Source organism: Perognathus longimembris, chromosome 1 (genome assembly GCF_023159225.1).
Source record: "Perognathus longimembris pacificus isolate PPM17 chromosome 1, ASM2315922v1, whole genome shotgun sequence".
Classification (NCBI taxonomy): domain Eukaryota; kingdom Metazoa; phylum Chordata; class Mammalia; order Rodentia; family Heteromyidae; genus Perognathus; species Perognathus longimembris.
Window position 1 is genome coordinate 162,067,962 of NC_063161.1, and position 24,131 is coordinate 162,092,092.

At 64.1% G+C, this 24,131-nt stretch overlaps 1 protein-coding gene across 1 annotated transcript; it reads left to right on the forward strand.

Annotated features, from left to right (window-relative positions):
* Positions 1-730: 730 nt before the first annotated feature.
* Traf2 (TNF receptor associated factor 2) lies at positions 731-23,294 on the forward strand. Its single transcript, XM_048346354.1, has 11 exons — positions 731-911; positions 9,216-9,435; positions 10,003-10,081; positions 10,407-10,505; positions 15,251-15,412; positions 17,375-17,446; positions 18,937-19,011; positions 20,023-20,304; positions 20,631-20,808; positions 22,241-22,389; positions 22,966-23,294. Exons 2-11 carry the CDS (start codon positions 9,248-9,250, stop codon positions 23,182-23,184), a joined length of 1,503 nt encoding a protein of 500 aa, XP_048202311.1. The 5' UTR covers positions 731-911; positions 9,216-9,247; the 3' UTR covers positions 23,185-23,294.
* The last annotated feature ends 837 nt before the right edge of the window (positions 23,295-24,131 follow it).

Sequence of the window (24,131 nt, forward strand, 5' to 3'; positions counted from 1 at the left end):
GTGTCCAGTGATGGCCACCACTGCACTTATTCACCCTCTGTCCCTCCATTTCTGAGGGCAGAGGTTTCATTGGGTGATAAAACTCAGGCAGCAAAAAATCACCATTGGGCTGGGAATACAGCCTAGGGGTAAAGTGCCTGCCTGGCATACATGAAGCCCTGGGTTCGATTCCCCAGCACCACATAGATAGAAAATGGCCAGAGGTGGCGCTGTGGCTCAAGTGGCAGAGTGCTAGCCTTGAGCAAGAAGAAGCCAGGGACGGTGCTCAGGCCCTGAGTTCGAGGCCCACCAGGGACAGTGCTCAGGCCCTGAGTTCGAGGCCCACCAGGGACAGTGCTCAGGCCCTGAGTTCGAGGCCCACCAGGGACAGTGCTCAGGCCCTGAGTTCGAGGCCCACCAGGGACGGTGCTCGGGCCCTGAGTTCGAGGCCCACCAGGGACGGTGCTCAGGCCCTGAGTCCAAGCCCCAGGACTGGCAAAAAAGAAATCACCATTTAAACCTTCTGGTGTACAGCAGCTCAGTTAACCCCAGACGATTCACTCCCCTAAACGGACACGCACCCCCATCTTGACGCCATCCCAAGACGCGCGCCCCCCGCCAGCCCCAGCCGCGCGATCCCGCGCCACGTCCACGGAGCAGCACAGCCGGGACCCCCACCTGTAGACCACGCCGCGGCAGTGCGGCCAATCAGCGAGCGCTGCGGCTCCCTGCTCGCTCCTGATAGGCTCTGGCGTCCGCCCGTAAGGGGGCGGGCCAGGGCAAGGAGGAACCGTCCAATTGGCACGCTCTGCGCTCCCTGCGCTCTTCTGATAGGCTTCGGCGCCCGTCCGTCGGGCGGGCTCGGGGCGGGTGGAGGCGGCGGGGGCGGCGGCCGGACGGGCGCCGAGTTCCGGGCGCGCGGAGGCCGTTGGGTGAGTCGGCGCGGCGCGGCGCGGCGCGGGCGCGGGCCGGGCGTGGGTTCCGGTCGCGCGCGGGTTCGGGCCGAGCTCCGCGGCGGAGTCGGGACCCCGGTCCCGAGCGGCGGGCGAGCCCGGGGCCGCCGCCGTCGGAGGGGATTCTCAGAGCCGCGGAGCCGGAAACGGGGGGGGGGCGGGAAAGTTCGCGACGCCGGCGGCGGCTCGGGGCTCGGCGGGGGCCACGCCCGGGTCTCTGCGTCGGGGGTCACGGCCCCGGGGATGGCGCGGAGACCGGGGGCGGGAGGGGGCGGCCCTGCCTGCGCCCGGCCGCCCCGCCCCGTCGAGAGCCCGGGCGTCTCCCCGCCCCGCTCGCTTTGGGCTCCGTAGCCGCGGACGCCGTCTCCCCCAGCTCAGGGCCTCGCCGGGGCCGCACACACCCCTTCCCCACGCACCTTCCTTCCTGGCCAGCCTCCCCCAGGTGGAAGCCCGGGAGGTAGGGACCCGGACGTGCGCCTGATGAGGGTTGAGGCGCCCGGGTGGTGGTGCCCACGCCCACGGGGGCCGGGATCCGAAGGCGAAGGGGAAGGGGGTGCTCTGACCGCCTGGACGGGTCACCCCGGCCTCGGTGGGGGACTCAGTACATCAGGCCCCGGTGCGCAAACTCCCCAGAGGCCATGCTGGCCTGGGCAAGTGGCCCCTCATCCACACACAGGGGCCGCATCCCACCCGGGAGGACCGTGGTAGTTAGTGATCTGAGTTACTGTGTGTGCGCGTGCACACGTGCGTGCCTGTGTGTGTGCGCGCCCTGATACTGGGCCTTGAGTTCGGGGGCTTGGAAGCCCCTTAGCCCTTTCAACCGAGGCTGGTGCCCTATCACTTGAGCTACAGCTCCACTTTTGTCTTTCTTTGGTGGCTAATTGGAGATAGCCTCATAGATTTTCCTGCCTGGCTGACTTCAAACCGCAAATTCAGATCTCAGCCTCCTGAGTAGCTAGGATTAGAGGTGTGAGCCATTAGTGCCCGGCTTTGAATCTTTTAAAAAATAGCCTTACATATCACAGCATTCAGCACTGATTGGATTTTAAACAAGAAGAGCCTAAGGATTGCGCTTCAGGCTTTGTGGACAGTCAGAATGCTGAGTGCTGTGGGGAGCAGTCTTTGTCTTGGAGCAGGCCCCTAAGTGCTCCCTCCTCTTCAGTCCCCCTGGGGGAGGCCCCTGGCAGCCAGGGGCACCTCTACCTACTGGTTCCTTTGCCCCTACTGCCCTTCCTATTGTCCCCTTCTCCCAGACCTCCCTCACTGCGGGCTTCACGGTGTCATGCTGCCCAGGTCTAGGTGCCTGCCAGCCAAGGGAGCACACAGTGTAGGGGCCACTTGTGCCTTCCCGGAAACCCTGATGCCCAGCAGCAGCCTGGGATGTGCCCGCATCCTTGCAGTGAGTAGGCTGAAGATCATCTTCACGCCCCCAGCCTGCTGGCCCCCAGAGTACTGCAGCGTGGGCTGGGAGCGACTTTGAACCCATGTTCCTAAGCCTTCCTAACGAATGCATAGACTACACCCAGATGTTCACTTCGGAATTCCCATAGCTGCAATCTGTGACTCAAGTGCGGCAACCATCATGTGGAAAGAGCCTCTTCCAGGAAGAGGATGCCAGCCTCCCACCTGCTGTTTCGCTTCTGCTCCCGGAGCCAGAGCTGGACATGGAGACGCTGGCTCACTGTCAGGAATGAAACATGGGGTCCGTGGCGGGAAACTGAGCACACATGGGTGCGGGCGAGATTCACAGGAGAGAAGCTCCCCTAGGCTCCCCAGGTGGTGCCGGTAAAGTGTGCAGCCTCCAGTGTGTGTGTGTGTGTGTGAGAGAGAGAGAGAGAGAGGGCTGTGACATCAAAACCTGCCCTTAGGTGGATGTGGTGTACATGTCTGCAATCCCAGCTACCCAGGAGGCCGAGGACAGAGGACCATGAGTCCAAGGCCAGCCCGGCAAAGCTATCCAGATCATATCTCAAAAACAAAAGGGCTGGGGCAATGGCTCAAGTGGTAGAGCTCTTGCCTAACAAGTATGAGGTCCTGGTCCAATGCTCAGAACCAACAAGACAAAACAGAAATCCCAGAAAACAGCAGCAAAAGTAAAATCATGTTCTTGCCAAGTGTGGTGGCACAAGCCTGTAATCCCAGCACTCGGGAAGCAGGAGGACAAGTTCTCGGCCAACCTAGTCTACATAATCAAGTTTCAGGCCAGCCTGAGCCACAGATAGGGAGACCCTGTCTCAATCCCACTCCCCCCAAAAACCCACTTCTGAGATTTCTGTCAGTTTTAACCTAAGGAGACTATTTTAGAGAAGCAGGCACTGGTATACAGTAATTCCGGATTCCACTGTTCTCTCTGGTCTTTGGGAATCAAAACTCCACTTTATACTTTTTTCTCACCCAGCTTCCAGCACCCTGGAAGGCCCCTCCTGTCCCCCAAAGGCTAACGGTTGTAGCTTCTGTCCCAAATTACTTTTGCCTGTCCTTGAGCCCTGTGTAACTACATACTGTTTTCATTAACCAAACCACTAACTATTGCTTTCCTAAGTATTCCTAAATGTGGCCCCTAGTACCGGTGTCGTATGAAATTGACATGTGGGACCGATGAGGTCCAGGTGTCGGTGAGGATGTACACGGTACACGTGGGTGCGTCACTGGGAACGGACGCTGGCTGGCCTGAAGGAGCCAGGATTACTGTAGTAAAGTGGGTCTGGAGCCTGTGGGACCACATCGCGTTTCACGGCAGGCCTGGCCCTAAAGTCACGTGACCTTTCCTCCCTCCGAGTGTGCTGGAAAGGTGGGGCCGAGGCCCCCTGGCCCCACAGGCGTCCGCAGCCGCGTGGCGGCGGCGGCTGCCTGCACCGGGCCTCGTGCGCCTGTGGGTGGTGACCCAGGCCAGGCCCCGGGGGGCCTGCGGGGTGCTCGGGACTCCTCGTAGAGCAGTACCGCGTCGTGTGGTTGGTGTGTGCCACTCCTTGAAGTTAGGGCCTGGGTGTTGTCCCTCAGCTATCTCGCTTGAGACAAGCTGTTCTCCCACTGGCGCTACAGCTCCACGTGTGGAGTTCTGGTGCTTAGTGGGTTAAGAGTCTCACGGACTTTGCTGCCTGGGCTGGCACTGAGCTGATCCTCAGATCTCAGCCTCCTGAGCGGGATTACGGGTGTGAACGACTGGCGCCCAGCTCGGTATGGTCTTCAATGAGGCTCCGATCCAAGGTTTCGGGGGCCTTTTTGCACCAAGAATCCCAGAGTGCAGAATGGGCGCTGGTGGGACCCTGGGGTCTGGCGCCCGCTGCTTGACGGCAGCAGGGACCCCAGCCCCCTGGGCCTCGGCCGCGGGGGGGGGGGCACCATGCCCTGCGCCACGTCGCTGATGCAGGCCTGCCGTGTGTGTGGCTTTCCACTCCATTTTCTTTTTCGCCACCCAAGCTCTTCTGTTCTGACAGGAGTTTAGCTTGGTGGATGGAGGAGTTTAAGGGGAACTGGAGGAAGAAGGGTCCCCCGAGTCCTCCGCCCAAGCACAGCTGTCTTCGGGGTTCTGGCCGCGTCCACACGTGGCCGCAGTCATGGATTTCTTTGCGTTCTGTGTTCTATTTTTAGTTAACATATGAACTATAGAAAGTGTTTCAACCTTGAAGCCACAGGCCTCTGGACGTGGCCGTGCCTGGCGGGGACATCTGTCACTGCTGACCGTCAGGCCCCCCCCCCCCCCCGCTTCCTCCCTTACCGCGTCCCACTCTTCTCCCTCCTGGCCTCCTTCATCTAAAGTGGCTCGGGGTTGTGCGCTGATGTTTTTGGGCTGCTTTGTGCTCAAGGGTAGCGCTCGAGCCGCAGCCCCACTTAGGGCTTTCTCCAAGTAGTTTATTGGAGATAGGAGTCTCATGGGTTTGCCTGCCTGCCTGGCTTTAAACGGTGATCCTCAGCCCTCAGCCTCCTGAGCAGCCGGGATCACAGGCGTGAGCCACCGGCACCCGCGAGATTACAGGTTTCCTGCTGTGCTGTGCTTCGGTTTTCATAGCTCACTCTTTCTCTGTGTACCGCAGTCTCTCTCGTGTGGCCACGCTTTCCCTGAGGTTTCCACGGCACCAAGACGGAGTCCTGCTCTGTGAGGGTCGTGGAACGGCATGGTGGCGGCTGCTCTAGCCCTTCAGAAAAGTCACCTCTGCACTGTGCTCTCTACTGTCTCAGGGTAGTGTTTTCTGTTGCTGTTGTTGTTGGTTGGTTGTTTTTGCCAGTCTCGGGGCTTGAACTCTGGGCCTAGGCCCATCCTTGAGGTGCTTTTGCTCAAGGCTACCAGTCTACCACTTGAGCCACAGCACCACTTCCGTCTTTTTCTGTGTACTTGGCACTGAGGAATCGAATCCTGGGCTTCAGGCATGCAAGGCAAGCACTGTACCACTAAGCCACATTCCCAGCCCTAGTGTAGAGTATTTTAGGCATTAATGGTTCAAGAAGTCCACTTAGTTTCTAGCCAGAAGAAAACAAAGATCCGAGCACTGTTGAAGAACAAGCGTGGCGCATGACCCTATGGTTCCAGTTAAGGGTGGATCTGCAGCAAGCACAATGCAGTGCCAAACAACCCTGAACTGGGCGCAGACATGGCAGGCTCCTGCCTTGGTTTCCCCAGGCTAGCGTTGTTAGCTGGTAGCTGGGATTCTAGACACATGCCACTGACCTTTCTGGAACATTTGTTTAGATCTGCCACAGGTGTGCACACACACCATGTGCGGAGTTGGGCAGAGTCGACACAAGTCTCCCTCCTGCTCTGGAGCCTCGGCACACAGACCCCAGCATCCGCTCTGTGAGGTACTCAGGAAACAAGACATAGACCATAGGAGGGGTGTGGATGCTGAAGCGCCACAGAGATGCAGGCGTTGTCAGGTACAGATTGAGAAGTGGCCACGTGCAGGTGTGTGCAGGTGTGAGCAGCAGGGAGGACCGCCTGTGAGTGGCCACGTGCAGGTGTGTGCAGGTGTGAGCAGCAGGGAGGGCCGCCTGTGAGTGGCCACGTGCAGGTGTGTGCAGGTGTGCGCAGGTGTGAGCAGCAGGGAGGGCCGCCTGTGAGTGGCCACGTGCAGGTGTGCGCAGGTGTGAGCAGCAGGGAGGGCCGCCTGTGAGTGGCCACGTGCGGGTGTGAGCAGCAGGGAGGGCCGCCTGTGAGTGGCCACGTGCAGGTGTGTGCAGGTGTGAGCAGCAGGGAGGACCGCCTGTGAGTGGCCACGTGCAGGTGTGCGCAGGTGTGAGCAGCAGGGAGGACCGCCTATGAGTGGCCACGTGCAGGTGTGAGCAGCAGGGAGGACCACCTGTGAGTGGCCACGTGCAGGTGTGAGCAGCAGGGAGGACCGCCTGTGAGTGGCCACGTGCAGGTGTGCGCAGGTGTGTGCAGCAGGGAGGGCCGCCTGTGAGTGGCCACGTGCAGGTGTGCGCAGGTGTGAGCAGCAGGGAGGACCGCCTGTGAGTGGCCACGTGCAGGTGTGAGCAGCAGGGAGGACCGCCTGTGAGTGGCCACGTGCAGGTGTGTGCAGGTGTGCACAGCAGGGATGGCCGCCTGTGAGTGGCCACGTGCAGGTGTGAGCAGGTGTGAGCAGCAGGGAGGACCACCTGTGAGTGGCCACGTGCAGGTGTGCGCAGGTGTGAGCAGCAGGGAGGACCGCCTGTGAGTGGCCACGTGCAGGTGTGTGCAGGTGTGAGCAGCAGGGAGGACCGCCTGTGAGTGGCCACGTGCAGGTGTGTGCAGGTGTGAGCAGCAGGGAGGACCGCCTGTGAGTGGCCACGTGCAGGTGTGAGCAGCAGGGAGGACCGCCTGTGAGTGGCCACGTGCAGGTGTGTGCAGGTGTGAGCAGCAGGGAGGACCGCCTGTGAGTGGCCACGTGCAGGTGTGTGCAGGTGTGAGCAGCAGGGAGGACAGCCTGTGAGTGGCCACGTGCAGGTGTGCACAGCAGGGAGGGCCGCCTGTGAGTGGCCACGTGCAGGTGTGCGCAGGTGTTGCGAGCAGCAGGGAGGACCGCCTGTGAGTGGCCACGTGCAGGTGTGTGCAGGTGTGCACAGCAGGGAGGGCCGCCTGTGAGTGGCCACGTGCAGGTGTGCGCAGGTGTGAGCAGCAGGGAGGGCCGCCTGTGAGTGGCCACGTGCAGGTGTGAGCAGCAGGGAGGGCCGCCTGTGAGTGGCCACGTGCAGGTGTGTGCAGGTGTGCGCAGCAGGGAGGACCGCCTGTGAGTGGCCACGTGCAGGTGTGAGCAGCAGGGAGGACCTCCTGGTGCCCTGTGGGTATGGAGGCGTTCTCTGGAGGGCTGGCGGGATAGCCTGGCGCGTGTGTTCCGGGGTGAGGCCGCCCCGGCCTCCCCCTCTGCTCAGGGTCCTGCCAGACAGCAGGAACTTTCCTGTGCCATGTTCCCAAGGCATGCATGTGTGCACACACACCCCTGTGCCGCCTGGAGCTCACTTTCTGGGACTGAGACCCTTTTTTGGTCGTGGGCGGCACTGGGAGTTCCCCAGCTGTCCCCTTGTTCCAGACAAACCTGCTTTTCTGTGTGAAATCTGGCTTGATTCTTAATCCTCACCAGGCTGGGAAGGAGCCCTGGCCGATGGGGCCCAGCCCCGGCCTGGAGGCCACGTGGGGATGGGGACTGGAGGAGCAGCACCTCCAGGGGCTGAGTCTGACTCCAAGCCGGGGTGCTGGCCGCCTTGCAGGTTCTGTGCTGCAGCCTGGCGCCCCCAGGCCTCTCCATGACTCGGTGCCGGGGTATAGCCTGGCGCCCCCAGGCCTCTCCGTGACTTGGGGTGCAGCCTGGCGCCCCCAGGCCTCTCCATGACTCGGTGCTGGGGTGCAGCCTGGCGCCCCCAGGCCTCTCCGTGACTCGGGGTGCAGCCTGGCACCCCCAGGCCTCTCCGTGACTCGGGGTGCAGCCTGGCGTCTCCAGGCCTCTCCATGACTCGGGGTGCAGCCTGGCGCCCCCAGGCCTCTCCATGACTCAGGGTGCAGCCTGGCGCCCCCAGGCCTCTCCATGACTCGGGGTGCAGCCTGGCACCCCCAGGCCTCTCCCCGCCCGCACTGCTGTCTGCGTGTGTGTCTCGCTCAGGCCCGCTGGCCTGCTACCTCGGGCGCAGGTGCTCCCTGGCCCTTGAGGGCCCAGCCCCCAGGCACTAGCCCCTGTAGGAGCTCCAGGTATGGGGAGGAGGGAGGGGAACACCCAGGCCCGAGGCCCCAGGTCATGATTTGGAAATTGGCAGCCGGTTGTCCTCTCTGACCGCTCCCTCTGTACAGGAGACATATCTGTGGCATCCTGCTCTTCTCTTTTTTCTTCTTTGGTGTCAGTTTGTGGGCTTGAGCCCTAAGGTTGGATACTGTCCCTGAACGTTTTTGCTCAAGGCTGGTGTTCTACCACTTGGGCCACAGCTCCACCCCTGACTTTTTGGTGATCAATTGGAGATAGGAATGTCCTGGTCTGGCTTTGAACCGGGATCCTCAGATCTCAGCCTCCTGAGTGGCTAGGACCTCAGGCGTGAGCCGGCGGCACCTGGTGCGCTGTGGCCGGCTTAGGCCTGACGGATGTTGCCGTCGGGTCTGAGAGAGGACTGGCGTCTCCGAGGAGCACGCGCAGCCCACGAGGCGGCTCCGTCCGGTCTCCACATCCCGCGCCTCAGCCGCAGGCCTCTCTTCCTCCCGGGGCACGTGGACGAGAACAGCCTCCTCTGGAAGTGGAGGAGGAGCCCCGCCGGTGCTGGGGGAAGAGGGGGAGCCCGGGCCGAGGCGGAGCCGGGTGGGGCGGGGAGGGGCGGCCCCGCCCGCACGGCAGAGGGGCGCTGTGTGGAGGGGGCAGCAGAAAGGGAGCTCCGCGTCCAGGGCCACGGTGGCCGGGTCCCTTGCCAGGCGTGGCCACCTCGTGGTGCTGTCCGGGACCCTAGGGAACGGGCAGGGGGGGCTTCTGCCCTGCCAGCTTCCTGTGATGTGGCTTAGAAGCCATCCGCGGTCCCCAAAGTGGTTATTGCAGGGACTGTGGGCCCAGGATAGAGGGCGCTGGCCGTGGGTGTTGGCAGGAGGGCTCCCTAGCCAGGGCCGGTGCCAGCTGTCGGGAAGCCTGGTGGCGTTGGTGGACATGGTGCCTGCCGCCCTGGCCGAACCTCTCCTCTCGCATTTGTAGTCTGTCTCTGAAGAGGCCGCCTGTAGTTCTGTAAGTCAGTGTCTGGGCCCAGACCCCTCAGCAGTTGCCTGCTGGTGGGCTTCGTTGCTCCGGTCTTCTTCCGGAGGATTGTTCTGATTCGAGGCGTGACGGGGTCTGTGCTCTTCCCCAGGGCTCTGTGGTGCCGTGGGGGCCACAGCTCTCATGGCTGCAGCCAGCGTGACCCCCCCTGGCTCCCTCGACCTGCTGCAGCCGGGCTTCTCCAAGACTCTCCTCGGGACCAAGCTGGAGGCCAAGTACCTGTGCTCCGCCTGCGGGAACGTGCTGCGGAGGCCCTTCCAGGCCCAGTGTGGCCACCGCTACTGCTCCTTCTGCCTGACCAGCATCCTCAGGTGCGCGCGGCGTGGGGGAGCGCGGCCCGTCCCCCACCCGGGTCCCAGAGGCTTAGCACGGGCCAAGAGTGAGAGCGTGGAGTGCAGCTCAGGCCCTCCGGCGTGACCCCGGCTGGCTGCCGGGATGTGGGGGGGGGAGGCGGGTCCCCGGCCGCTCTGACTGGCCGGCTGAGCTGCCCGCACCAAGGCCGCTCGCTGAGCGTTGGGTGGGGGAGGGCGAGCGGCCTGCGGGGCGGACGGGCCTCCCGGTGGCTCTGGAGCACTTCTCAGAGAGCAGGCATCTCGCTCACCATGAGAAGGAAGGGATTGCTTGGGTGGGCGAGGCCGTGCTCACCCCTGGCCGGGATAAAGGACGCAGGGAGTGACGGGGGCTTGGGAGCGCCAGCCCTACTTGAGCACTGGAGTACTCTCGTCCGCGTGGAAGCATTCAGGTATTGTACAGTCGACACCTGCTTGTTGGTTTTAGTAAAGATGGCGCAGAGTGGGGTGGGGAGCTGAGCGGATGGTGACAGTTTACTCTGGAGCAGATGTTGCAGCGGGGTTTTGTTTTTCCTCTGTTCCCACTAGCTCCGGACCACAGAATTGTGCTGCCTGTGTCCACGAGGGCATCTATGAAGAAGGCGTCTCTATTTTAGAAAGCAGTTCGGTAAGTGCAATGTCTTGAAGCTAAACATGTCAGAATGCGCAGCAAACGTCTTGAGGCCCCGTCAGTGCTGGTGAAGCCGGAAATGGCCGCTTAGCAGGCCTGTGACTGGGGTCGACGTCGACTCTGAGCGAGCGTGTGAATGTGAATTACAGACACGGTGCCAGAGTGGACGTGGCACTTAGGGGTCAGGGTGCCGGGTGGGGTGCTTCTCAAGCCTGCCCAGGGTGGCGTGGGTGGGTCGGGGTGCAGCCGGGGCTCTGGGGTGGCGCTTCGCGCGTGGTGGGGCTCGCGAGGTGATGTAACCCTCGGACGCTGCTCTTCCCAGGCCTTTCCAGACAACGCTGCGCGTAGGGAGGTGGAAAGCCTGCCCGCCGTCTGCCCCAACGCCGGGTGCACCTGGAAGGGGACCCTGAAGGAGTATGAGGTAGAGGTGGGAGGTCTGCCCTGGCTCAGCGCATGCCTCGGCCCGCAGGCGGCTCGGCGACCCTGCTCCCCGGGGCAGGTGGGCTCTGAGCTCCGCTCTGCTCTGCTGTTGCGGGGTAGAGGGAGGGGGCGGCGGCAGGTAGCGTGGCCGTCCCCTCCCTGTGCCTCCGTGTCCTTGTCCCACCGTGCCAGCTCAGCGGCAGGTGTCCGGGAAGGGAGGGCAGACAGCCCCGGCACTGAACGCTGCATCTCCCACGCCTGGCAGGGTTTTCCTGTTGGATCCATGTCCACAGGGATTTCTTCCTGTGGGTCGCATTGACGCCAGACACTGCACATTTGTCAGTGGTCACAGAAAGTCTTTTGGTCCGTGACAGAGGTAGCTGGTCTCGTGGGACTTGTCTGTGTGGCTAAGGTGGACTTGTGTCCCGTGCCCAAGAACTGGGAATGTCAGCGTGAGCGTCATGTCACCTTTAGACATAGCTACGCCTGTGGCCTAGAGACCCAACGGTAGCTCAGGCCACCAACCTATTTTTCTTTCTTCTCTTCTCTCAAAAAAAACAATTTATTGTTGGGCACTGGTGGCCCATACCTGTATCCTAGCTACCCAAGGGACTGAGATCTGACGATCGCAATTTGTAGCCAACTTGGGCCAGAAAGTATGAGATGTGAATCTTCAATAAACTGCCAAAATGCCAATAGTGGATCTGTGGCTCGAGTTGTAGAACGCTAGCCTTAAGAAAAAGAAGCTCAGAGGTAGGCGCTCTTACCCCAAGTTCAAGCCCCAGGACTGGTGTGCGCACGCGCGCATGTGCATGCAGGTACACACACACGCGCGCGTGCACACACTTGATCTCTTCAGCAGATGCTTGCACAAGGAATGCTTTCAGCAAGCAGCACTGTTCAGTGGCCTGAGGTGGCAACAACCCCCCCTCCTGCCACCCCGGACCCATCCACGTGGCGGGGGGAAGCCAGGCGCCGGCTGCAGTTGGGACGGTCCCCGTGGTGTCATGCTGGATCAGTAAGCCAACCACAGACGGTTAGGTCAGCTCATTCCAGTTTCTCAGAGTCCTCAGGTCTTAGAGACAGGCAGTGGATTAATAAGCTGGGGTCTGGACGTGGGGAGGACCTGGATGCCATTCCCCGCAGCCCTAGGTGGTGAGGCCTAGAGCCCTGCTTTCTATGCTGAGAGGAGGTCCCGGGCCAGGGCCCGTGGGGACAGGAGCCTCGGTCCCAGCGGGCTTGGGGATCTCCTAGTGGGACAGACAGTGGGGAGTTGGGGCTCTGAATTACTGATCTTGTAGGTGCCGCTGGCCACGCTTCCCTTGTTGTCTTGACAAACTGCTTTGTGGTCTCAGGCTCCGGGTTTCCCATCCTCAGAGGGCAGCTTTGGCGGTGTCTGGGGCAGCGAGGAGCTGCGTGCGGGGGACAGGGTGGGTGTAGGGAGGGGTGGCGTCGTGTGGCCTGCTGGGCAGGCAGACAGCGGCTTGTGGGGTCCTCCCGAAGGCCGTGGTCCTCGAGGTCAGTGGCTGTGTGGGCCTCTGGCTGAGGGCCAGGGACTGCAGCCAGGCCATGCCCCAGGCATGCGGGGCGGAAAGTCCCTGGCTGCGCCCTTCGAGAGCTCTGGAAAGTCCCTGGGAGGAGTCACGTGGGAGGGCTGGCGCTGCGGAGCAGCTCTGCCGTGACCTGATTCTGTGAGAAGCCTTCTCCCTGGAGGTGAATGGCGCGGCAGGCGCGGAGACGGGCCCGCCTCTGCAGAGTCCCCGCCTCTTCTCCCCTGGCTGGGGCCACGCCGGTGCGCTCTGGCTAGTTCCCTGAAAACCAGCACTGAAGCTAAAGATCTTTTCTTCATATTTAAATTGAAAAACTTGACAAAAATCCGACTTAGGCTTTGGTTTTGTTTTTCCTTTATGATAATGACTTTCCTTCCAAGAGTGGAATTGGCTGTTTTTACTTACTCTGCTTGTTTTTGTTTGTGCGTGTCCTGAGGTCTGGGCCTGCGTTTGGGTGGTGTCCCCGAGTGTTTGGGCTAAGAGCTAGTGCGCTACCACTTGAGCCACAGCTCACCTCCGGCTGTTTTTGGTAATTAATTGAAAATAATAGTCGCATGGACTTTCCTGCTGGGCTGGCGTTGAACTGTGATTCTCAGATCGCAATCTCCTGTGTAACTAGGATTACAGCCATGAGCCACCATCACCCAGAAAGAATAGAAGTGTTTAAAGCCCCAGTTGAATCTAGAATGTCTCTAGAGTACCTGTGAAGAGTTTCTAGTAAAGCAGGCTCTGTGTTTCGGTTGCTTGGACGTGCGTGGGTGCCAAGGGCATTCCAGGTGTGCGTCTGTGAGCACACCAGGCAACTGCAGCCCCTGTTCCTGGGAGATTCAGTGTTATCACTCACACACACACACACACACACACACACACACACACACACCCGCCCTGGGGCTTGAACTCAGCGTCTGGGCACTGTTCCTGAGCCTCTTTGTGCCCTACCACTTGAACCACAGCGCCACTTCTGGCTTTTTCTGAATGGTTTATTGGAGACACGAGTCTCACAGACTTTCCTGCCCGGGCTGGCTTCTAACCGCAGTCCTCAGATCGCAGCCTCTTGGGCAGCTAGGATGACAGGCATGAGCCACAGGTTCCCAGCAAGTCTTGAGTATTGGTAAAGCTCTTTTGCTCAAAGCTAGCGTGCTAGCACTTGGAGCCACAGGGCCACTTTCAGTTTTTGAGCTGAGAGTCTCACGAAGACTTTTCTGCCTGGGATAGCAGCTTTGAATAATGATCCTTGGGTCTCAGCTTCCTGACTAGCAAGGATGACAGGCATGAGCCACTGAGTCCTGGCTGGTAAAGTTTTAAAGAATACCTTTTTTTGGGGGGGAGGGGTCAGTTGTAGGGCTTGAACTCGGAGTCAGGGCGCTGTCCCTGAGCTCTTTTGCTCAAAGCTAGCGCGCTACCACTTTGAGCCACAGGGCCACTTTTTTTTTTTTTTTTTTTTTTTTGCCAGTCCTGGCCTTGGACTCAGGGCCTGAGCACTGTCCCTGGCTTCTTTTTGCTCAAGGCTAGCACTCTGCCACTTGAGCCACAGCGCCCCCTCTGGCCATTTTCTGTATATGTGGTGCTGGGGAATCGAACCCAGGGCTTCATGTATATGAGGCAAGCACTCTTGGCACTAGGCCATATCCCCAGCCCCAACACAGGGCCACTTCTTAAAGAATGCCTTGTAATTAGCTAATTATGCTTCCGTTTTTATGTTCCGCAAACCGTGAAGGCACAAGTGAGTCCTGGGGCCAGCCCCTCCGGCCTGTCTGTGGTGTGGGGGTTGCAGCTCCTGGGACCCCAAGCTTGGGGGCGGGGGTTACAGCTGCGGCCGGCATGCCCACAGAGCACGGTCCCTGGGCCGCAGGCTGCTGCTTCCCTCGCCTGGAGACCCCTCAGCATCCAGCCCCACCCTGACAGCCGTGTCCTCCTGCTGCCCAGGCCTCCCCTGCACTTGCAGAGTGGAGCCCGGCCTGTTTGTGCACACGGAGGACCAGTAGGAGGGAGGCTTGTAGGGGCTGGAGGACTGTGAATGGGGGTGGGGGGCACACGGAGCGTGCGCAGGGCGCTCGGCTGTGCTCGAGTCGTCAGGATGGTCACTTTCCCGTGCTCTCGAACACAGTTTCAGGAGCCTAGCTACCAAGCTCCTTCCGCTCCGCGTCGCCCTAGCAGCCGCTCTTCTCCGCCTGCCTTCACACCACTCTCCTCTCAGCCTCGCCGTGCTGGTTTGTGGACCTCCCGGCCGCCCTGCGGCCGGGGCTGCCGCGCCTCTTCCCGTCCAGCCTGCGGCACCGCGCCCCCTGCTGGCAGCAGGCCCCCTCTGCTCTCGCACACATCCAGAGTCGGCCACGGCCTCCCCATCCTTTGCCAGTCTCCAGCCTTCCAGTCCTGCTGCAGCAGCCTGGGAGGGCTTGGAGGACTCAGTCCTGTCAGCCGTCCGTCCAGACCATCGCCTACAGCGGGCCGCCCCCAGGGCCATCGGCAGGGCCGCCCCCAGGGCCGGGATCGGCATGGGCCTGGGAGCCTGGCTTCCGCCCCCCCCCCCCCCCCCGGCCTCCTTCCTGCCGCCCTGGATTTCCCTGACCTTCACTGCAGCTCGGCGGTCCTTCCTTCCTTGGGTCACATTTCCAGTGCCTTTTCCTGCATAGTCCCACCTCCCAGAGCGTGGGGGGCTTTCCTGGGTCGGTGGGCGTGGAGAGGCAGAGGCAGGAGACCCCGGTCCTGCCGTGCCCTGTCCCCTCTCGGGATGGAGGCTCCCGCGCAGCCTCTTCTTACTCGGGTTGCCCCTGCCTGCTCCCCAGCACAGATCTCTCCAGATGCACATCTGTGTATGTAAGCGGCTCCTCCAGGCCGGCTTCCAGCTCTGCGGTTCCTGGGCGACTGTGCCCAGGTTCCTGTTGCTGGCGGCACGGTCGCCGCCTCCATACCACCCGCCTCGGGCACGCTGCGTCCCGCACGCCGGCACCCGGCAGGGCTGGCAGGACCCTCTGGAGCCGTGAGGAGGGCTCCGACGCGGAGCAGCGCTGGCAGGCCGCGTCCGCTCCGACACCGGCTGCGGTGCAGTGTCCCTGGGCTTCGTCTGGACGGGCAGGAGTCGCTGTCCACGCAGGAGGGGGCCGCCCCTCCTGTCTGTCCACGGAGCCGCAGACCCGCGCCAGGTCTGCCCGTAGCACCTGCGTGCGCACTGCAGATGCCTCCTCTTTTGCCCCAGAGCTGCCACGAAGGGCTCTGCCCGTTCCTGCTGACGGAGTGCCCCGCGTGCAGAGGCCTGGTGCGTCTCGGCGAGAGGGAGCGTCACGCCGAGAGCGCGTGCCCGGAGCGGCGCCTGAGCTGCCCACACTGCCGGGCCTCCTGCAGCCCCGCCGACATGGAGGTACGCGGCGGGCCGGGGGCTTGGGTGGCGTGCCTGCACCCTGGGCCCGGGGCCGGGGTTTGTGCCCCTGCGTAGAGCCGGCCCGCCTCCTCCACTCCTGTCCCCACAGCGCCAGCCCGGCCCAGAGCCCTGAGGGGGGCTAGACCTCCATGGGGGAAGTCAAGCCGGGCGCCGGCGGCCCGCGCCCGTCATCCCAGCCACTCGGGGCTGAGATCTGGGGGTCACAGTGGGGAGCCAGCCCAGGCAGGAGAGTTAGGAGACTCTTATCCCCAGCTCCCTCCCCCAAAGCCAGAAGCGGATCTGTGACAGCTCAAGTGGGAGATGCTAGCTTTGAGCAATAAAACACAGGGACAGCACCCAGGCCCTAATTTTTTTTTTTCTGCCAGTCCTGGGCCTTGGACTCAGGGCCTGAGCACTGTCCCTGGCTTCCTGTTGCTCAAGGCTAGCACTCTGCCACTTGAGCCACAGCGCCATTTCCGGCTCTTTATGTGGTGCTGAGGAATGGAACCCAGGGTTTCGTGCATGCTAGGCAAGCACTCTACCGCTCAGCCACATTCCCAGCCCCCCAGGTCCTAATTTAAGCTCCAGGGCCAGCGTGGGGAGGAGAAAGTTTTATTACGTGGGCACAACGGCTCATGCCTTTAATTCTAGTTACTCGAGAGGGTGAGGTCAGGCGGATCACCTGTTGACGCCAGCCAGGGCCACAGTGTCAGCAAGACTTCGTCTCAGCCCATGGAAAGCTGGTGCAGAGAGCACGCCTAGCGTTCCAGCTACATGGGAAGCATACATTCAGAGATTGCTGGGAATATATTCCAGATCCCATTTGAAAAAGTAACGAAAGCAAAAAGAACTTGGGAGTGTGGCTGAAATGGAGCTCACATGCGTAGCAGAGTGCGAGGCCCACGCTCAAACCCCTTTACCACCAAGAAACTCGCCCAAAACACAGTTTGGAAAAGCTGGCGAGGACGGCATTGCCGGGCACCGGCTGGTGTGGGCCGCTCGTACAACAGTGTGACTTGTGTTATTGCACGCGTACACGGTCCAGTGTGTGTTTGCTTCTAAAGGTCACAGAGTTGCCGAGTGTCATCTCCACTCCTGGCTTCCCATCACTGCACTATGCGCCTGAGATAGTCACCCCCTGGAGACACGTCCATTTTAGCTCACCTTATGTCTAAGAAGCGAGCGAGCAAGGGGGGGGAGGGAGAGGGAAACGAGGTCCCACCAGGTCCTGCCTCCCGAAGATTCCGTGCCAGCATTCCAGACAGGCACCCGGCTGTGTTCCCCGCCTAGGCTCCATGGACACCTTTTCCCGGTGCCTTGTCGCGGGGCACGGCCGGCTGTGTTCCCCGCCTAGGCTCCGTGGGCACCTTTTCCCGGTGCCTTGTCGCGGGGCACGGCCGGCTGTGTTCCCCGCCTAGGCTCCGTGGGCACCTTTTCCCGGTGCCTTGTCGCGGGGCACGGCCGGCTGTGTTCCCCGCCTAGGCTCCGTGGGCACCTTTTCCCGGTGCCTTGTCGCGGGGCACGGCCGGCTGTGTTCCCCGCCTAGGCTCCGTGGACACCTTTTCCCGGTGCCTTGTCGCGGGGCATGGCCTGCTGTCGCACTTGCTGGCGGCACCCTGCTTGTCGGTGCTCGCTCCTCCGTCCTGTGGACGGCCCGGAGCCCGTCAGGGCTCAGGTGCTGGGCGGCGCGTGGCACTCCGCGGCCTCGGGCCGGCTTCACGCCCCCTGCGTAGCCCCATTCTCCACCTCCGCGGGGCCCGGTCTTGGGCAGCGGCGTTGTTTTGTGTGCTCCGGAGGCAGCAGAGGAGGACGGAAGTCATCGGTGTGAGCGCAGGGGCCTGCAGGCCGGCACCTGGTGTTCCCCGGGGAGCGCTGGAAGGGCCACGAGCGTCCTGGGTGCCCTGCCCCCGCCCCGGGCCCAGAGCCGACCCCACCTGACGCTCCTGACAACGTCTCTTTAAGGCACACCGGGAGGCCTGCCCTCAGTTCCCACTGACCTGTGGTGGCTGCAGCAAGAGGATCTCTCGGGACGAGGTAAGGCGCCTCCGCCCGTCCTCTGGGGCCTGGGTGCTGGGCTTGCGGGGGCGGCGAGGGCCGGCTGCGGAGCAGGAGGGGGCTATGACCTTGTGCCCAGAGGGGCAGCACCGGTGGAGCAGAGGCTCCCTGCCGTTGGGTCCCAGGGTGGAGGTGATGTGGCTGGGAGGATGGCCACCCCCCTGGGGCCCCAGGGCCTTGAGCGCCACCCCCAGCCTGGAGAACACTTGCTCGTCCTCTCCAGACGCCGTTCACTGACACCTTGGTATTGGTTGTGAACTTGGCCTCCGCCTGTGGGAGCTGGAGCGGAGGCTGCCCCCTGGAGGAGGGGCGTAGGACTGCTGGCGGGCTCTCCTGGGGCAGGGCTGGGGGGCTGAGGAGCCGGAGATACAGCCACGCGCTGCCGGTGGGGTGGGGTGTCCCTGGATGGCAGGCCGCGCACATGACAACAGGTGGCACCCCCCGCCTGGGCCTGTCTGCCCGCCTGGTTGGGGACGGGCAGGGCCTCCCTTCTCCCCATCATAGGAGTGGAGTCGGGTCCTGCACTTGCTTGATGGCCACGTTGCCCCTTCGTGGGGATGCGTGGCCCTCTGCGCACGAGCGTGTGGTGGTTGCTGTTCTCTGGAGTGGAGTGTTCACTTCTGTCGGCCCTTCTGGCGCTGTCCACATCCCCGCGTTTGGTCCGTCATGAGGACCCGTTCCCGTTCTGGGCTGCCCCCTGACAGTCATAGGTCCATTTCCCCTCCGTGTAGGCCTGAGCCGCTGGTGACCTTGACCTGCTGGGCGGAGGAGAGAGGGCCAGGGTTAGGGACTTGCTTTCTGGCTGCCACTCCCACTCACAGCATTTGTTTAGGAGGCTGTCACCCAGGGCTGGGAATGTGGCTTAGTGGTAGGGTGCTCGCCTAGTGTGCATGGAGCCCTGGGTTCGATTCCCCGGCACCACATAAAACAGAAAAGGCCGGAAGTGGCGCTGTGGCTCAAGAGATAGAGTGCTAACCTTGAGCAAAAAAGAAACCAGGGACAGTGCTCAGGCCCTGAGTTCAAGCCCCAGGGCTGGCAAAAAAAAAAAAAAAAAAGGCTGTGGCCCGCCCTTCCCTAACCAAGATGCTGGCCTGTGTCTGCAGTGGCCTCCTCTGCGGGTGCGTGTGTCTGCCACGCTTTGGCACACACTGAGTGGGTGAGGGGAGGGCTTGGCTCCCGCGGAGCTGGCCCGTCCTCGTGAACTGGTGCTTGAGGACCTGCCGGGCTTTTCCTTGAGATGGAGGTGGCAGGATGGCTGCTGTCCGTGTGGCTTGAGCACCCTCGTCCCCTGGAGCTGGGCCTTCCAGGCACCCGCCCCCCTCGCCCCCCCCCCGCCCCCGCCGCCGCCGGCGTGGGCAGCAAGCGCACGCACCCCCGCCTGCAGCCGTGGAGGGCGGCCAGCGGCTCCTGTGTGAGCTCTGGCGCCCTGAGGAGCGCCGCCCTCACGGCCTCGCCTCCCTCCCCGCCAGCTCCAGGACCACCTGAGGGCGTGTGGCAAGTGCCTGGTCCCCTGCAGGTTCCACCCCGTCGGCTGCTCCACGATGGTGAGCGCGGGGGCCGGGGCGGGCGGGCGGGCGGGCGGGCATCTCCACCCCACAGGGTCCCCTGCGAGCAGGAGGCCGTCCCCACGGCCCACGCACACGCGCGTGCACACGCGCCATCCCAGCCCCGCGGGATGGAGGCCCGAAGCCAGCCGGGCAGGAAAGTCTGCCAGAGTCCTAACTAACGGCAGAAGTGGGGATGGGCGCCAGCCAGTGGCAGAGCGCTGTGAGCACAAGAGCCGAGCCCCAAACACCAGCGAGGATAAAATAAAATAAAAAGGGAGGAAGCTTACTCCTAGCTGCTGAGGATCGCGGTCCGAAGCCAGCCCGGGCAGGAAAGTCTGTGAGACGCGTCTCTCCAGTTAACCACCAGAAAAACAGAAGTGGCGCTGTGGCTTGAGTGGCAGAGCGCTAGCCTGCCATCATTACTATTGTTATTATTATTGTTTCCTCATTTATTTGGGTTTTCTATTTTTTTTGGCCAGTCCTGGGCCTTGAACTCAGGGCCTGAGCACTGTCCCTGGCTTCTTTTTTGCTCAAGGCTAGCACTCTGCCACGTGAGCCACAGTGCCACCTCTGGCCGTTTTCTATATATGTGGTGCTGGGGAATCGAACCCAGGGCTTCATGTATACGAGGCAAGCTCTCTACCACTAGGCCATGTTCCCAGCCCCAGAGCACTAGCCTTGAGCTGCAGAGCTCAAAGACAGCCTCCAGGCCCTGAGTTCAAGCCCCACGCCCAACCACCACCACCACCACCACAACATAGTAAGGAGCTCGCATAGGAGGCTTTATTATTTTTTATATTTAGTTGGTTGTTGGATAGTGGTTTATTAAACACCGTCATATAGACAGAAAAGATAACGGGCCTAGCCACTTCCCAGTGCTCCTGGTCCCGGTGCCCCCGCGCCCCGGCGTCCCGGTGCCCCGGTCCCCGGTGTACAAGGCCCCCGGCGCCGTCCCGTCCAGGCCCACCCCGGGCCGCGTGGGAGCCGCTTCTCGCCCCGCGTCCGCAGGCCGAGGCGGAGGATCTGCAGGAGCACGAGGCCCAGCAGCTGCGGGAGCACTTGGCGCTGCTGCTCAGCTCGCTCCTGGAGGCCCAGACGCTCCTGGAGGCCCCCGGCCAGGTCGGGCCGGAGCTGCTGCCCCGGTGCCAGGCCCTGGAGCGGAAGACAGCCACCTTCGAGAACATCGTCTGTGTCTTGAACCGAGAGGTGGAGAGGGTGGCCATGACCGCGGAGGCCTGCAGCCGGCAGCACCAGCTGGACCAGGACAGGATCGAAGCCCTGACCAACAAGGTGTGTGCCGTGGGCGCAGCACGCCCCTCCCGGGGCTCGCGTCCCAGGCCTCTGGGCCCTGGGCAGGCCTGTGTGCTGAGGGGCGCCCCGGGGGGCCGTCGGGGCCAGGGGCTGCGGCGGGAGCCCGGCCTGCCGCTCCTGGGCGTGGGTCTCCTAGAGGCCTTGCAGGCGTGCAGCACGCACCTCACCGGGGCTCCTGGGCAGAGAAGCTGAGCGCAGGGCTGCCCGGGAGCCCCTGGGAGGACCACGCCCCGGAGACGGGGCTCAGGGCCCGCGGCACGGGGACGCCCCCACGCCCTGTGAGAGGGACGCGGCCTCGCCCACAGGTGCAGCAGCTGGAGCGGAGCATCGGCCTCAAGGACTTGGCCATGGCGGACCTGGAGCAGAAGGTCCTGGAGCTGGAGGCATCCACCTATGACGGGGTCTTCATCTGGAAGATCTCAGACTTTGCCAGGAAGCGCCAAGAAGCTGTGGCTGGCCGCACGCCTGCCATCTTCTCCCCAGGTACCAGAGAGCGTCCCACCTGCCTGCTGCACGCTTTCCAGCCAGTGCCCCCGGGGGTGGCGCCCGCCCCCAGTGCCCCCGGGGATGGAGCCCCGCCCCCAGTGCCCCCCCATGGAGCCCCGCCCCCAGTGCCCCCGGGGATGGAGCCCCGCCCCCAGTGCCCCTGGGGAATGGAACCCGGCCCCAGTGCCCCCGGGGATGGAGCCCCGCCCCCAGTGCCCCTGGGGAATGGAACCCGGCCCCCAGTGCCCCTGGGGAATGGAACCCGGCCCCCAGTGCCCCCGGGGATGGAACCCCGCCCCCAGTGCCCCCCCATGGAGCCCCGCCCCCAGTGCCCCCGGGGATGGAGCCCCGCCCCCAGTGCCCCCGGGGAATGGAACCCGGCCCCAGTGCCCCCGGGGATGGAGCCCCGCCCCCAGTGCCCCCGGGGATGGAGCCCCGCCCCCAGTGCCCCCCATGGAGCCCCGCCCCCAGTGCCCCCGGGGATGGAGCCCCGCCCCCAGTGCCCCTGGGGAATGGAACCCCGCCCCCAGTGCCCCCGGGGAATGGAACCCGGCCCCCAGTGCCCCCGGGGATGGAACCCCGCCCCCAGTGCCCCCGGGGGTGGAACCCGGCCCCCAGTGCCCCTGGGGGTGGAACCTGACTGGGGAGGGCACACCACCTGACAGCAGGCACAGAGCACCCGCCTCTCTGAGGCGAGCGGGCAGTGTGTCTCTCTGGGGTAGGTGTCACTGGGCACAGGAAGCTGGTAGGTGGCAGCGGATGGCCAGGTGTGCTCTTGGCCTGGGAGGAGCAGGGTCTGCGTGGCAGTAGAGGGGTGGTGTGGGTGGGACTGGCACAAGGAGAGTCACAGCTCTTAGATGTCAACTTGTTTTGTTTTAGTTCTGTTGGGCATGGAGCTTGAACTCAGGGCCTGGGCGCCGTCCCTGAGCTCGTTTTGCTCAGGATGAGCGCTCTGCCACTTTGAGCCACAGCGCCACCTCTGGTTTCCTGGTGGTTAATGAGAGATAGGAGTCTCACAGACTTGCCTACCCAGGCTGGCTTTGAACCGTGACCCTCAGATCCCAGCCTCCCGAGCCCCTGGTGCCCAGCTGGATGTCAGCCGTGAGGCGCGGGGCCGGGCCCCTGACGCGCGGGGAGGCCGAGCTGGGTGCTCTGCCGGCCGGCCGGCGGCCGTGGGGACCGCGCGCGCTCTCGCGCCTCCGGGAGGAGGGCTGGGCGCTCCCGAGCTGCGGCACCACCTCCCCGCGGGCGCGCGCCCTCACGCCACCCGCCGCGGGGCCGCCAGCGCCCTGCTCTCCTCTGTCCCCAGCGGCCTCGCCGCCCGCCTGGGGCGCGTGTTCCGGGGTCGGGGCTGGGGTGTTGAGGGGCTGCCCTCACCTCCCCTGGGGCAGACCCCCACCGGCCTTCGCCCTCCCTTGCGCCTCCCCAGCCTTCTACACCGGCAAGTACGGCTACAAGATGTGCCTGCGCGTGTACCTGAACGGGGACGGCACGGGGCGGGGCACGCACCTCTCGCTCTTCTTCGTGGTGATGCGAGGCCCCCACGATGCCCTCCTTCGCTGGCCCTTCAACCAGAAGGTAGGGGGCGCCCCGGGGGCGGGGCGGGGGCGCCCCGGAGACGGGGGGCAGGCAGGCCATCCAGGCGCGGGACACGTGCCCCGGTGTGGTGGGCGGCGGTGCTGCCGCAGGGCCGACCCGTGGGCTCCACGTTCAGGGCTCACGCGGGAAGCTGGCGTCCTGACCGAGCGCGCCCGGGGAGGCCTGCGCCCAAACAGTCCCGCGCTGCGGAGCCCCGCAGGGGACCCGGAGCCCCCAGGGCCGGGCTGGAGGGAGGCCGCCCCCCACCCCCCGCCAGCGCTGGGGCTCGGGACCCCGGTGAGCCCGGCCCCCGGGCCGCCGGGCCGAGTTCTAGCAGGAGATCCCAGTGCCCAGTGGCGGGCGGTGCCCATCCGATGAGACGGAAAGGAGCCGTGTGCCCAGACGCCGCGGGGCGGGGCGGGGCCATGTGTCCAGACGCCGCGGGGCCGGGCCGCCCACCTGCCAGGGGTGCCCAGACGCCGCGGGGCCGGCCCGCCCGCCTGCCAGGGGTGGCGAGGCGTCCGGGGCCGGGCGCTCACGACTCACGGCCGGTCCTCCCCGGCGGCCTCCTCGCAGGTGACGCTGATGCTGCTCGATCAGAACAACCGGGAGCACGTGATCGACGCCTTCAGGCCGGATGTGACCTCGTCCTCCTTCCAGAGGCCGGTCGGCGACATGAACATTGCCAGCGGCTGCCCCCTCTTCTGCCCCGTGTCCAAGATGGAGGCCAAGAACTCCTATGTGCGGGATGACGCCATCTTTATCAAAGCCATTGTGGACTTGACGGGGCTCTGACCACCCCGGCCGCACACGGTGGCTCGCTTAGAGCCCTCACTGGGCGGGACCCTGCTCCACGGGGTGGGCGGCGGGGCGGGCGCCCGGGGAGCCTCCGCCCGCGGCCAGGCGCCCCAGCCACGCTCAGGACGGGGCTGCGAGGCCGGGAGGGGGTTCCGCACGGGGTCCGAAGCACCGACCGGGGCTCCCCGCGCCCGCCTGCAGCTCCTCCCTTGCTGGGAGGGTGGGGGCGGCCCTGCGCCCTCTAGGGGGCCCCAGGGTGGGAGTGGAGGCTGCTCAGGAGAAGGGCCTCTGCCTGCCGTGTGGCCCTAGAAAGAAGGGCCCTCGGAGCCCGGCACTCACTGGCTGAGCCGCCCAGCCGGCCCGTGGCCTGGCCCCGTGGCCCGTGTCAGCCCTTGCTGCCGGGCCGAGGAGAGATCATTAACCCACAGATGCCCCGGGCACGGCCTCCGCCTGGGCAGCCGTGACCCCCAGGCTCCTGCCTTCCTCTCCCCCTAGGACCTCCCTGTCCCGTCACCGTGAGACCCCAAGCCCCCGTGGGGGCAGAGCCACACGTGGCCAGCCCAGACCCCCTCCCTGCATGGGTGCGGGGTCACCCCGGGTCCTGGCGCTGGGCAGGGGCGCCGGGGGGCAGCTGGGCCGCCCTCTGGCTGGCCGCTTGTCACCCGACGGGAAAGCCAGGGAACAAGCATCTGGGTGGGCACCCTCGTCACCGGCTCTGCCCCCTCCACAGGCGGACTGCCCCTGTCCTGCGCCCCCGGGTGCAAACCGGTGTGTGCCCGTCTGTGTCCACCGAATTGTGCAGCGGTTGATACTGACTGGCGGGCCGCTGCCTGGCGGTTCCCCTGCCCTGTATGCTGGGCTCCTGGTGGCTTCCCCAGCTGTGGGCACCCTGCTAGTTGGGGGAGACCTCCCTCCCTCTCCCCTGCAAACACGTCTGCGGATTC